The sequence below is a fragment of the Ips typographus genome, linkage group LG6 (genome assembly GCF_016097725.1).
Source record: "Ips typographus isolate SLU linkage group LG6, UJ_Ityp_2.0, whole genome shotgun sequence".
Classification (NCBI taxonomy): domain Eukaryota; kingdom Metazoa; phylum Arthropoda; class Insecta; order Coleoptera; family Curculionidae; genus Ips; species Ips typographus.
In genome coordinates this window covers 9300009-9313532 of record NC_138427.1, presented here as the reverse complement: position 1 = coordinate 9313532, position 13524 = coordinate 9300009, and the positions used below count along the sequence as shown (strand labels likewise).

The window sequence follows — 13524 nt, the reverse complement described above, 5'->3', positions numbered from 1 at the left end:
TACAGAACTGTCCCGTGTATTATGTCGTGTCTACAGTACCAGACCACACCCAATAACTGTCGGCAAACAAACGGGAGGCCGGGCATTAAGCCAGCCCGATTGGCCGGGCAACTTCAAATAAGGCGTATCTCCCACGTTATATAAGCCCCCCATCGCACTCTATAAACTTTAATGGGAATATGGGAAAGTTTAGTTGCGCGTTCACATATACGCGGTAAGGTGAGAGCGAGTTTTTGTTTAGTGACGATGTAAATATGGTGGTACCGCCGAAATCGCTGTTCAAGTGCGCGGATCTTGCGATGGCCAACACTCCATTAAAGTCGTTTTCCATTAATTCGTTGTTGCCCGAAACGGTGCTGGATCGTCGCAGTGTCACGCCCGACGTGGATGAGGAGGCCGACGAGGACCGAAACGTTTTGTCTGACGCGAGTGATTGTGAATCTGATTTGGACGTTATTGGAACTGGGTCGCCGCCATTGGATGTTTCACAAACGAAAGATGATGGAGATGAGAAAAGTACAGATGATACTGGTATGCATTATCAATATGTACTTGAATGTATTGAGTGTTCTTGAAAATCGGTCATCTCTTTAAAATTATAATTTTTTTAATAAAGATATAAAACATTATATTGATGCAATTACAGGGTGATCATAACGTCTCTGAGTCGTATAATATGAAAATTAGTAATAACGTAACAATGTAAGAGCAACATAATTTTCACAATTAAAAAATTTTATATTAATATTGGTAAAACTTTCAATTACGGGTTTTATAAAAATTTTTGCCACGTACGCACATTTAAGCACGATTTGGTTAAGTATTGCTATAAATGTAATAAAGATCCTGAATGAAATGTAAATTGAAAATGAAATCCTTGAAACGTCATCAAAACTAGATTTAAATTTAACTGAATGAAATGAACACTATCCTTAAGCACATCATATTTTGAAGATTGAAATTAGAAAATCGTACATAAAAGTTATTACATCTAGAATAGAAACACATCACAGTTTCAAAGAGTAACATTACAATTTACATGCAAAATTGTATTTTTTTAATAATTGTATATAAACGGTTTGGATTCAGATTTGTTAAACAGCAGTGACAAGACAAGGTTAAAACGATTTAACATCTGAATTTAAGGTCAAAGAAAAATGCACCAAAAAACTGGAATTGGTGGTTAAATCAAAAAGCAATAAGACTTGCAAATAATATAGAAAACAAGAACAATTTGGTTATAAGTTAGGATTCAATTTTTTTCAGTTCAATCCGCATCTTCGATCGGATTATATGTTTCGCGAGATAAACGTAGTCATGTAGCAGCAACACCACAATAATAAACAGTTTTAGAACATTATGTTCAAAACTCCCTGAAGAAAAATAGTTTTTCTTGTTTTTTTAACCCAATAACATCTTGTCGCTCATAGAGCTATAAACTATCATCTAGAAGCTCTTGAATTGAAAATCCTATTTAAAATAAGACTAAATTGCGTGAATCAACTCACTGGAGTAATGCAAATAGCCATAAAACATTACATTAGTTCATTACAAATTTCTAGAACTTTACAAAACATTTCCATATTTTTGTTGATTCATTATCACGTTAGCTAATCAAGAAATGTCATTTTAGTCACATGACCAGCATAAAAAACACAACAAGAACTCGTTTATAACTACGCGGGGCTTTGCCCCTTTTGTTTACAACGAACCGGTCCCGCGGACAGAAAATTAATGAGAACGACGAAACGAATCGGGCTAATATTTTGACGTTTCTTAATTACCCACCACCATCAGTGATTTCATCAACATCGTTTCTCTTCTTTGTTTACAGATAAGGAGAAGAAAACCAACGACAAACCGCCCTACAGCTATAACGCGCTCATAATGATGGCGATCCGAAACAGCCCCGAGAAACGACTGACCCTCAACGGTATCTACGAGTACATCATGAGGAACTTTCCGTACTATCGGGAGAACAAACAGGGTTGGCAGAATTCCATTAGACACAATCTCAGTTTGAATAAGTGTTTTGTTAAGGTACCATAACCAACAACAGCAAGAAATGAATTTCTTGAATAAAATTGTTGAATTAGGTCCCCCGTCACTATGATGATCCTGGCAAAGGTAATTATTGGATGTTGGATCCATCCGCTGAAGACGTCTTCATTGGAGGGACTACTGGCAAGCTCCGCAGAAGATCTACGGCCGCTTCCAGAAGCAGACTGGCTGCCTTCAAACGAACCTTGTCTTTATACTCCCCCCTGCAAAACTGTTATCCTCCATTCTATCCCCCATCTCCTGCTCTCCTTGCCGCTTACTCCAGGTACAACCCTTACCTACAATCAACCCTCCCCCGACCTCCAATGTTCCCGCTAGATAAAGTGATGAGCACCTCCGCCCCTGAACTGAGCAACTTAACCAACATGGCGCCGCTATTCCGGCCGCCACCCACTTTGATGCAAATGTACAGTAGCCTGAGGCTGGGGAATCCCCTACAATACTCTCCCCTTCAGTTACCTCTGATGGGTCTGGGGCATCAGAGTATGGAGGGGATGGGCGGACTACCAAGGGCGGCCAACTCTCCCCCAGAAGCTGGGGTACCAGCCGCTTCCGAGGGATTGTTAAAACCAGTGACAGTGATAACTAGAAACAATTGACTGTGTAGTGATAGTTAAGTGGGGGGTCAAAGTTAAAATCCGTTAAGTTACTTTCAAGGATCAAGTAATTAATTTTTAAAATGTTATACTTACTGCACATGAAAGTAAGTAAGTACAAACTTATAAAACAGTTTTTGGTGGTGTTTTGAAAGTAATTAAAGTTTCATTGTCCCTGAACTGTTGGCGATAAGTTTTTTCCAAGTCTGTTCCGATTAACATGCGAATTAAATTACTTGAGGAGGTTAAGGTATCGCGTGTTTTCCATTAATTACCGGTTCACGTTGAGGAAACATGAATAAGACTTATTTTATTGAACGTGGCAGAATGTAATGTACCCAAACCCCGCACATTAGATATGCTAATATAATTATGTCTGATATTTATTCAACTCGTATTGTAAATATTTGTTTGTACATATACTTAATGATATTTATTTAATTTTTTTTGGACCGAAGCGTAACAATGTAGAACTCTCGTTGAATAATGCACTTAAATTGATTGTAAATTATAACTGAAAGAGAACGTTATGTATATGTATTAATCTGTGATGTATATAGTGTAATATATTTTCTAGCACAACAATAAACGGAATTTCACAAACTGGTTGTTGTATTTTTTCGGACCACGCCCATTATTTGTTATCTCCGTAACTGTCATGTAATATAATAAATAATTAATAATGCAGTGGGTTTATTGTGTATACAAATACGTATTGGAGTAACATTAAAAATTATCTTGCGGGAATGTGTGAGATAAAGTGACACACGGAAACTAATTAGAAAGTAAATTTATGCGTAATGTTGTTAATAAACGACACTTTCAATTTGTCAATATAAAAAAATCATTAATGGTAAAAACTTACAGTGTTGCCTGATTTCTGAAAGATGATTAGGATTTTAAGAAAAATGAGAGTTAAGAACCAAACCTTTTTTGAATAAAATTCGATTTTCTTGGTTGATGTGTCGGATATAACAATTGCTCCTTGTCTATTCCATGTATCTCATCTGTCAACAATTAAAATTGACATCTGACAGTTAAAGCTATCACGTGTTTTACTGTGCTTTCAATAGCATTTTTGACAGATTTAAATTTTGTTCCACAAATTTGGTCCTCACCAGCACATTTCACACCATTTTTCTAACGTTTCATGGCCGTTTTGCATGAAATAAAAAATAATCAGAGACCGTCAGTGTCAAGAGTGCTCTTAGCGAGCAACGGGCGGTACCTTTGAGTGTCAGTCAATTGTTAAAAGATCCATATAAATACCTGAGCCGCCGCCGATCTCACAGCCCGGTTATATCTGTTTTATCTCGGATTTTCCTCGTACGAGGGCGATGTGTTTAGTATTAGCGATCGCCAAAACGAACCAGATTACCTTTCTAGGTATGTAAATGTCATTAATTGCATTAAGTCTGCACAACAACCAGTGTCTTTGCTAGGTACCCCAGAATTCAACTTATTTAGGTTGCAGGTGTTTAACTTATGCAAACAATCCAGAAGGCAGAAAGATTTAGGATTTTAGCCACTGATTCTCAAAAACCTATTACTGTTCCTATTAACTGAAAATCAGACACTACGCACCAGCATGAAAGTCTGGTTCCATAACTAAAGTTAAATGAAGTCAATGAATTCACACTACACTACGTACATAGAGAAGACACTTTGAAATAAATGTTTGTTTTAAGTTTTTTTTTATTATAAGATCAAAGACTTTCTGCTGCTACTATAACATACAAGTACTATTTAAAGTCCCTCGTATACGTGATTATAGAAGATCCGATCGGTCGATTAGTTATCTCAATGTGGTGCTTAAACGTCAATCGGCTTGATCATTTTGATGCATCGTCTAGATCGAGGGGCTTAAAACGTTTCGGTGTTCATGTTGGTTAGAGACGGCAATTTCTTTACGTACGGGCTTTAAATATTTTTATATTAAGTTACAGGATTCGAAAAATATTTTGATAGATCGTGAGAACGGCCGTGCACGGTGACGTGGTCGATGTTCCGGTTAATTTTATCTGGACGCGGTTAAACTCACCCTGAGCACATCCAACTTTGTTGTTTTGCGGTGCACTGTTATTACCGGGAACGTAACATGCAAACAATTTATGGCGATCGTGGGATAGATCAGGTGCCCCATTTAATATTTAAACGACCGATTGATCGCCTTCAATTCAAATATTTTCCGATCCTATTATTGAAATTATATGGAATCCGAATAACGAAGTAGCTCTAGTTCTGGTTTACTAAACAGTTCCACGCTAAATTATAGATGTTCGAGTGTGTTCTTCCTGTAGTTACGGTTTTTTTTTATACTCTTGGAATAAATCATAATAAGTTTAAATACAGGGTGATAACACCCTGATGAGAGTTAGTCTGACAAAACTAGAAAATTGGTTAATCTTACCGGTTTTGTTTAAATGATTTTTGAGATGTTTATTGCTCTAAATGCCTAACAGTTCATATTTCCGGCTTCTTTAAAAGTATTTTATAAGTGTTATAGCTTCTTAAACCTGCGAAACACGACTAAAATTAATATCATTTAATGTTTGCAAGAATGTGTACGGGTGGTTGCCTCTGTATGAACGCCATGTAATGACGGATCGCATTGTTGACAGAAAAAAGAAAAAAAAAGGGGCTGTCTACGGTTTTTTTGAAATTTTCTAATAAAATGTATGTAAATCCAGTTAGTTCGGTTGTCCCAAGTCATCCGAAATGTTATTCTCAGTAAGTATACATTAAGTTTCAGTATATTTTTACAGTTAAACTTCAATTTTAGGCTAGCTGAATTCTAAATGGTTTTTGTAGAATTATAAACTGGAATACCACACAATGGGGAAACTAATACCAAATCAGGAAAAAACAACATATTGAGGTAAGTTATAATGTTTATTAATTAATTAACATTCTAAGCGCATACATAAACTTTTACTTGAAATCATCACTTTCAGACATCATATAATTATTATGTTGCTGAGTTAAGCGGCTTAGGCGTACCAGAATCGTTCCAAGTACCATATACGTTGTTTGGTACCGTCATCGATCAACAAATTAATGTAAATCTCGACTGGGGTTTTTATTAATCCGGTGTTGCGCGACAAAAATAACGATAAGTTATCGCTCGATAAGTTGGGCTCCATGGTTCTAATAGCCATTGAGGAGACTGGTTCTGGGGATCGCGGTACCTTTTTATCGGCGGTACCCACAAGAGATAATTGTAATTTATCGGAAAAAAGGCACTCGCGCCGCTTGTTAGGTTTAGTCCCGGTGTCACTTTCGAATACGACTTCATTTCGAGGATTCTTGATTTATCGGTTCGTATTTTGGTCACGGTTTGTTTCGTACGCGTTTTTTGAGGCCGGGGCCCCGACGATATTCGTGGCCGTTGTGTCAGGGTATTTATCGTTTTCGAGATATTTACGGTTGAGAGAGCAGATGCTTTTTTTTTCAAAGCATACCCAAATTCCTAATGTTTACAACAAACAGTTGAAATGTTTCAAATTTAGTTCAATAGAATCAATGAAATCGTTTGTTTCAAAGAAATCTCATCTAGGAGGTACTGCCCTAGGTAGGCCTTTAGTGCCTGGATTATTAGTAATATAAATGTACATTTACCATTACTTTGTTATTGATACAGGTATGTGAAATCATATCAGAACGTTTCCGTTTCGAGGAAAGAAACCGATTATAAATTAATGAGTTCGTGTCCAGCTTAAGGGGAGAACTCAACTATTACCGTAATTGTTGACATAAGAGTCTGAAGGGTGTTTGTACATACAGCGGCCGGGAACGTGGGAGTAGGCCAGATGGTAAATTACAGATTGGTTTCTGGCCTTTGACCGCAACGAGCCTGGGGCAATATTATTTATTGAAAAATCTAACCGTTTAGCCGCTCTTTGTTTCTAAAGTTACGAAAAAAATTAATTAATTCACTTAAGCAAACAAGACACAATCTAAGTTGTACGATCCGAATACCTGCATACGAAATTAGTACGGTTGGAAAAAACGAATTACTAAAGACAAAAGGCGGCCCCGCGTTTATTTACGTGCATCATACATCAAAAGGCTTGTCATAGTTGCCATTAAATCGGACGAAATATTCCATTACTTTAATCATGCAAATATTTGAAATTGCGCCCTGGAATTCCATCGGTTCGAATCCATCAACCTGGCCTTCTTCATTTACACGCCGCTTCCTTTCGAACGGAAAAGGCCCGTCCGAATGGGATCAGTTAATTTTTATTTTGTTGTTTGTTTTAAAGAAAAAAAAACATCAACAGGTTATTAAAATTGTATTCAATAATTCAGTTAGAATGTGATTTCGCATGTGCTGTGTTTGCGTAAATCCCAGTGTTCGTATATAGTTTGTGATTGGTCAAGAAAAAGCAGCAAGCTGAAAGCTGCTTTTTTTGACCAATCACAAACTAGCATGTGAACGTAGCATAAATTCTCTATTCGTGCCCAACATTGAAATCTTCTTGTCAAACCCTAAAGATTTTGTACCTAATTGACCCAACATAATCCCTCAATTTTGTAAAATCCAAATTATTGTAGAATCAGAGCGATAATGGAGGACCATGACCAAATTATAGACTTTTCACAATGTAGACACCGAAGCTGAAAATCCCTTTAAAAGAGGAAAGGTTTAAGTCAACGCAAAAGATTTACGAAAAACGGAACTGTGCAATGGGCACTTAAATAAGGGGGAAGTTCGCGTCGTGTATGTAAAATTCCATTCTTGTGTCATAAAGCAAAGGTAAGACTTTTCTGGTTGGTACTTAAAAATTATTCATTTGGTTTGGTACGCATAAAAGCGTCGACGCAAAAATACGCATTGTGGCTCGAGTGACACTCACAAGCTCAACCGTACGGAATAAATGTTTCGATTAGGTTTTAATGTGACCGACCCCGTTTGGTTTCTAATCGGATTAGTGAACACATATACGGGGGGAATAAAGAAAAAAAAACCTTTTTTTATAACGTATTAGAAAAAACACACATTTGACAATCCGGGGCTTTTAAAGCAAAAGGTGATGGCAAATAAAGAATTCATAGAGAGGGGTTCAAAATAACCACACATATGTCGAAGACAATAACAAAAGAGTAAAGAAGGGATTTCGGGGTGACGTGACACGTCTTCGAAGATGACGTGTTGACGTGGTGTAAATGACGAGGGAAACGTCCACATGAATTGCCATCAAACGTTACATTAAATATTAGTTGAATGATTTTAATTGCTAATTTTTCTGGGGGTCTTTGGATTGTACGTTTATTAACTGCAACTTGATGGATTTAATTAGAGCGGAAGAAATGGCTAAATCTGACGAAAGCACTAACAAAATTGGTATTAGTAAGTTGTGTGTATTGCTGAAATATTTGTGTTTTCTTTGTTCCAAAACGTTTTCAAGGTACTTTGTAAAGGGTTTTTAATAGTTTTTAGAAGATTCTGGCATTTCCAAAATGATTTTAAAAGTCTCTGGAACTTTTACAAAATTATAGTACGATTTAAAACTGGCTTCTGACAGTTTTTAGGAGGTTTTTAGACGATTTTGGTATTTTCAAAATGGTTCTAAGGAGTCTGGCAAATTTAGAAAATTCTTTTTATAACATTGGATTGTACTTACCTACAAAAATTCAATTTTAAAAGGTTATCCATCTTTGTCTCTATCTCATTGATTTATTAATAATCTTATTATTGATTTCTTGTGAATAGTTCTGAAATGTTTACAACTGGTATAATGTAAGTGTCAATGCCAAATTTAGAGGTCTTCAGCTAGCTACTGTGACTATTTGACAATCGAAAAATGTGTTTCTTTCAAAATTTCTGACAGTACTTAGACACCTGTCATTTGAGGAATATCATCATCATCTGTCATTCATTAGCGATGTTGTCTTGTCCACTTTATGAAAATATTTCCTTCAGCAACAGAATGTGTCGACAATTTCCAACTTTTTGACAAACTGATGTATAATTACCCATCTAGCTTTTTCTGCAATATTGTTATGTGTCAATCGAAACAAAGACAATTTTTTGCTCACACTGTTAATATACCGGGTGGCCAAGGTGTTTATAGAACTTTAACCACGTCTTTATCTGTATATTAGGTTAGGGGTTTGAACCTACATTTTCTAATAATAAGCTAATGGTACCCCAAAAAGTAGGCGGTGCCACAAGAAGACCTTGGGGGTCTTTCTCACTGAATTTAATTGAATAAAGCGACGTACACCCTCGCATTGTACCATTGTCCGTGAAATTTTTTGATGTGGTTCTTCGATGCCGCCAATAAAATATTTATATACACCGAGTCTACCCGTTACCTCGGCCTTTTACATTGGCCAAAAGGGCTTGAATTACACCACTTAGGGATCTAATTACGTCGCCATTCAACACTGAAAAGGTAAAGAGGAAGCTGTTTTATACATATAAGCCGGTTTTTTTTACTCCTCGATTAACACACCCTATACACGGTTTATAAGCCCTTTTCTGATGGAAGGAAGCTCCCGTTTTTCTCTCTTTTTTACCGCCGACAATTTGAATGTTTTGCGTTGGCGAACACCCTGTTCAACAATTTTTACCAACCGGCTATCTGAATAGTGTTGTTTTTATTGCCCGATTGTATACGATCACAGACAAATTAAACCAGGAATGCCCGCGCTATTCGTGTTTAACCCGTATTAATACCGTGTTAACGTGTCCGCGGATGGGCCCTCCCGCTGACCCGATCTGCCCCCCATCGACCCCAATTCCAAATGCGAAACTGTTTTTCGCCGGCCTTTTGTCCGACATTGACATAGAAGATTTCGCGTTTTCTGAAGCTTTAAGGGGAGGTTGATGCATTTTTGCTCAAAATCTTTTACGTACACTTTTGAAAGAAATTTAAAAGGGTTGGGATATAGTTAATCTACTTACTTATTCTTCAATTCTAAGCCTTTTATACGGTCTATTTATACAGTATAGGAACCTTCGATTTTAGGCTGGAGCTTATATACAGTATGTTCCAAATTGGACTTATACATACCTGCAAACACGTAAAACGATGTCGTTTTTAACGTTAATAGCAATTCCAATGGAATGATTTATAGTGACTTTAATTAATTGGAAATTGCTTTGGTTTTTCTTTAAAAGCTATAATTCTTAGTATATTTCAACTTGAGCTTTTTTAAAGACGGCAAATTAACGGTTAATTTCCCAGATTAAGACACGAAGTCTGTTGCAATTTAGATGAAAAAACAAAACTTGTTTTATTCTTAGATGAAGTATAGAGAAAACCACTGTAGTTGGCTGTTACGTGACCTAATGGCGTAGCTAATATAATTCTAAAAGACCACAAAAATCATCATCAATCAACATAAAATTGTAACTTATCCGTGTTAGAAGTCAACAGGAAATGCATTTTAATAACAATAATATTAGGAATAAAGCGATCTCTATATTTATAAGGATGATACTGACTGCAAGTCGTTAATCATCCTATACTTTTGTTGGTGAACAATTTTTTAAGTGATGACACCACTTGACGTGTCTATTTCGAGTAATCAATAACAGTAAATTGAGTTAAAAAAAATGGTAATTTTTCTAGGGCAAAAGCTGGTTAGTTTAACTTTCCCTTCCGAAAAGGGCGGGTTTCGATAACAACCACCCCAATTATCCCCAAAAAAAACAAATTGTCGGTTTTTCGCGCCTTACAATATAAGTAGGCGGCAGCAGCAACCAAATCATAAAGGTGTGAACTATATAATTATAGAAACAATGGATTAACAAAGAGGTACAATGGCCGCCGACCGTTCAGCACAATGGCGCTCCGTTTCATTGTGGCCGATGACGTGGCCGAAAGTGTGGTGAAAAACGGCACAATACGCGTGTTCGGTCTGTCATTAAGTGCGGTTACACGTTATTAAATACGATGATTTTGTTAAGTTACTCGAAAAACAACCGCTTATAAGTAGACACCGGCCTGTGTGGAAATTACCCAATTATTTATAGGTGGTTTTTAATTAAAGGGATGAAAATAATCATGCCGCTTGTTTGGGTTTGAGCAGGAGAGAGAGAGGGCAGTTCAAGTCCTGTGTTATAATTTTTTAAAATAGCAAAAATTTAGGTAAATAGCAAAACAAATGACATGTCAAGAGTTTCGTCTATTAGCGTCTTCATAGTCCACCTAATCACAAACGGATCCAAAATGTCACTGAATGAATGACCATAGCAAAAAAGAAAATATTTGTGTATGAATAAGATTTTATCATCTAGGACCTATCTGAAAATGGTGATCGATGGCTTTTTCTTCTTGTCAACGCGGGACGTTGATGGCGTACACAACAAAACCTGTTTCGGTACTTTTGCCGCAAAACAAACGATAAAACCACAAACAAGATCGATCACCTCGATCACAAGCATTTTGTTGCCCCCATTATTTTATTAACTGTTTTGTTTTACCACTTTATTGTGTGAATAAAACTGAAAAAAGCACAATTTGAACTATGTGGAAGGTACAAGGTAGGCAACCACACTTACATAATATTGTATTGTCGCCTAAAATGGCGGCAAATCATCTACCATTTGTTTGATTAGGATGTGTCTTTTGTGTATTTTTTTTAGTTTGGTGTTGTTTTTGTTGGGTTAGGTTGCGGCCATTTTTCCAGTACCTAATTAAGAATGGGTGTGATTGGTCAAAAAAAGCAGCTTTCAGCTTACTGCTTTTCTTGACCAACCAACATAAACTACGAATATTGCTGTGATTTACGCAAATATTGCACGTTTGGACCGCTCGTTTTGTAATTAAATTACGGCTCTGTATTAAGTTCGATCAACCTAATCTTTAAGCTGCGCATCCTCTACAGTATGAACTACTTTTTCATTGAAAAACAAGATTCTAAAGCATATAGAATGTGATTTAGGTTTTGCTGTTCACGGACACACCATCCTTTTATATAAAACTTTATTACAAATTAAATCATAATATTTGAGACTTGATTTTGTTAAAATAATTTAAAGGCCACAACCAGAACCGTGGCAATATTCGAATATCGGCACAAGACCGGAAAGTCTCCTGAGGGCCGCAGCCCATTGCGGAAGTTCCGTTTTCACAAATGCCCCAATTGTTCCCGGCTGAGTAGTGCCACCTCAAAACGCACCGTTTACACCAGAATTTTTGAGGTAACTGAACGTAACTGGTTACGTTAAAGTCGTCCTTTCCAATTGCTTGGCTGTAGGACCCGTCTACTAAAGGTAAGGGCGTGAAGCAGTCTTCGGTTTCCATTGAAGTTGAATTGCTTAATTTGCACAACCTGCAAAGAATTCAGTTATAGCTTTGCCTCTACAAAAACTTTTGTACAAGTCATACTGGTAGGAAATGTAGCCTAAATGGTTTGCAGTTATCATCACATCGACTTTTACTACTGTTCCTGCAAAGTACCTGGCCGCTATGGTACCATTTCCGTAGGTGCCTCCGTTTTCGTTGCTGCGTGGTACTGGATCCCGCCAATCATCCCCACAAGGACCACATTTACCTTCATTTACCTCGTATTGTACCTTATTACAAAAAACTCAACTTTTGGACTAAGAAAAGAAATTTTGCACTCACCGAGTATCCACCGCAAAAATATTGATTGTCTTCATAGTTGTGGGGTATGTCCCAATTAGTGGGGTAGAGCCTCCATCTTGAAGCCCTATTTATAGGACTGAACATATATCCATGACCTAAAACTTCCACAATCGCAACACTAGTAATTATTGACAAAAATACAGAATACACTACATGAGTTGACATTTTACTAAAAGCTTTCATCAGTTAACACTATCCACCTACTACATTGTATGTTTATACCTATACAAAAAGATAATACTTATCGGACAGGCCAAACCGTTTTAGGGGCTATGAATCAGGTTTTTTCCACAAATGACTCAATATATTTTTTTATTTTGAGTCAATGATTGAAGAGGATGATCTGATTTTCAGAGGAATTGTTTTTGCCACTTTTGTGGACCACCTGGCGGTTCCATAAATATTTAGTATACGACAGTAATTGTGATTGAACTGCTGATAATAATATTAACATTGTTAACATGAGTAATTCAATAGTTGATTATAATAATTAATGAAAACTTTCTAGTATTTGTTTGTACATTTTTTCAACAGAAACCACTCAGCTGTCTAAAGACAAATTTTTATTTAAATAAGTTATTCTAAAATATTTCTACTATTAAAAAATAACAGTGCACGCTGTAGAATTTAACAGCTTTTTGTGATAAACCGTCAAATGGAATTAATTTTTTGAGTTTTACTTTAATAATAATTTTACAAACCTGTCGGAAGACATATTAAATTAAAGAAACATATAGTGTGCCAAATACCGTACAATAGACCTATAAAAGCACCGACAGAGGCGCTATCAGATAACAGCCGCCGCTCCTAAAAGATCTAATAGAACCCGATATGGTGTATTGATAATTTTTTTTTGCTCTTTAATCGGTACCTTTTTTTATATAATATAATATTAAGCGAGGTACAAACCGAGCTCTTATAGTGTTCTATTGAAAGCGGCTCGATTGTATATCACTATAGACATTGGCGAATTGTATGGCAGACATTGGCTAGCTACTATTACATACCGACGAATGTCTTAACTCTTTTGTGTCGCAAAATCACCTCTATTGTTTAGTCGATATTGCGTTTTTTCCTTTATACGTACAGATATTGCACACCATCCATAAAAGTATAAAAGATCTAACTTTATGAAATTTGATATGTCGAGTTCATACAAGAACTTTTTCAGAGAAAACTTGTACAACAAATAATTTATTTTTTATGTTTTGCTATGACTAACCAAATTGCACATAATGCAGAAGTCGATAAGGTCATCATCA

The 13524-nt window shown here is 36.4% G+C and overlaps 2 protein-coding genes and 1 long non-coding RNA gene across 3 annotated transcripts; 2 read left to right on the top strand and 1 right to left on the bottom strand.

Moving 5' to 3' along the window:
• The first annotated feature begins 148 nt into the window (after positions 1-148).
• LOC145730300 (fork head domain transcription factor slp2-like) lies at positions 149-3260 on the top strand. Its single transcript, XM_081981462.1, has 3 exons — positions 149-531; positions 1835-2040; positions 2097-3260. Exons 1-3 carry the CDS (start codon positions 255-257, stop codon positions 2658-2660), a joined length of 1047 nt encoding a protein of 348 aa, XP_081837588.1. The 5' UTR covers positions 149-254; the 3' UTR covers positions 2661-3260.
• Positions 3261-5278: 2018 nt separating this feature from the next.
• Positions 5279-11792, top strand: LOC145730969 (uncharacterized). Its single transcript, XR_014178720.1, has 3 exons — positions 5279-5387; positions 5440-5535; positions 11653-11792. It is a non-coding gene; the product is annotated as an uncharacterized LOC145730969 (long non-coding RNA).
• Positions 11582-12445, bottom strand: LOC145730964 (uncharacterized). The gene is made up of 3 exons (XM_081982504.1): positions 12242-12445; positions 12002-12189; positions 11582-11945 (listed from the first exon to the last, which is right to left on the bottom strand). Exons 1-3 carry the CDS (start codon positions 12443-12445, stop codon positions 11612-11614), a joined length of 726 nt encoding a protein of 241 aa, XP_081838630.1. The 3' UTR covers positions 11582-11611.
• Between the last annotated feature and the right edge of the window lie 1079 nt (positions 12446-13524).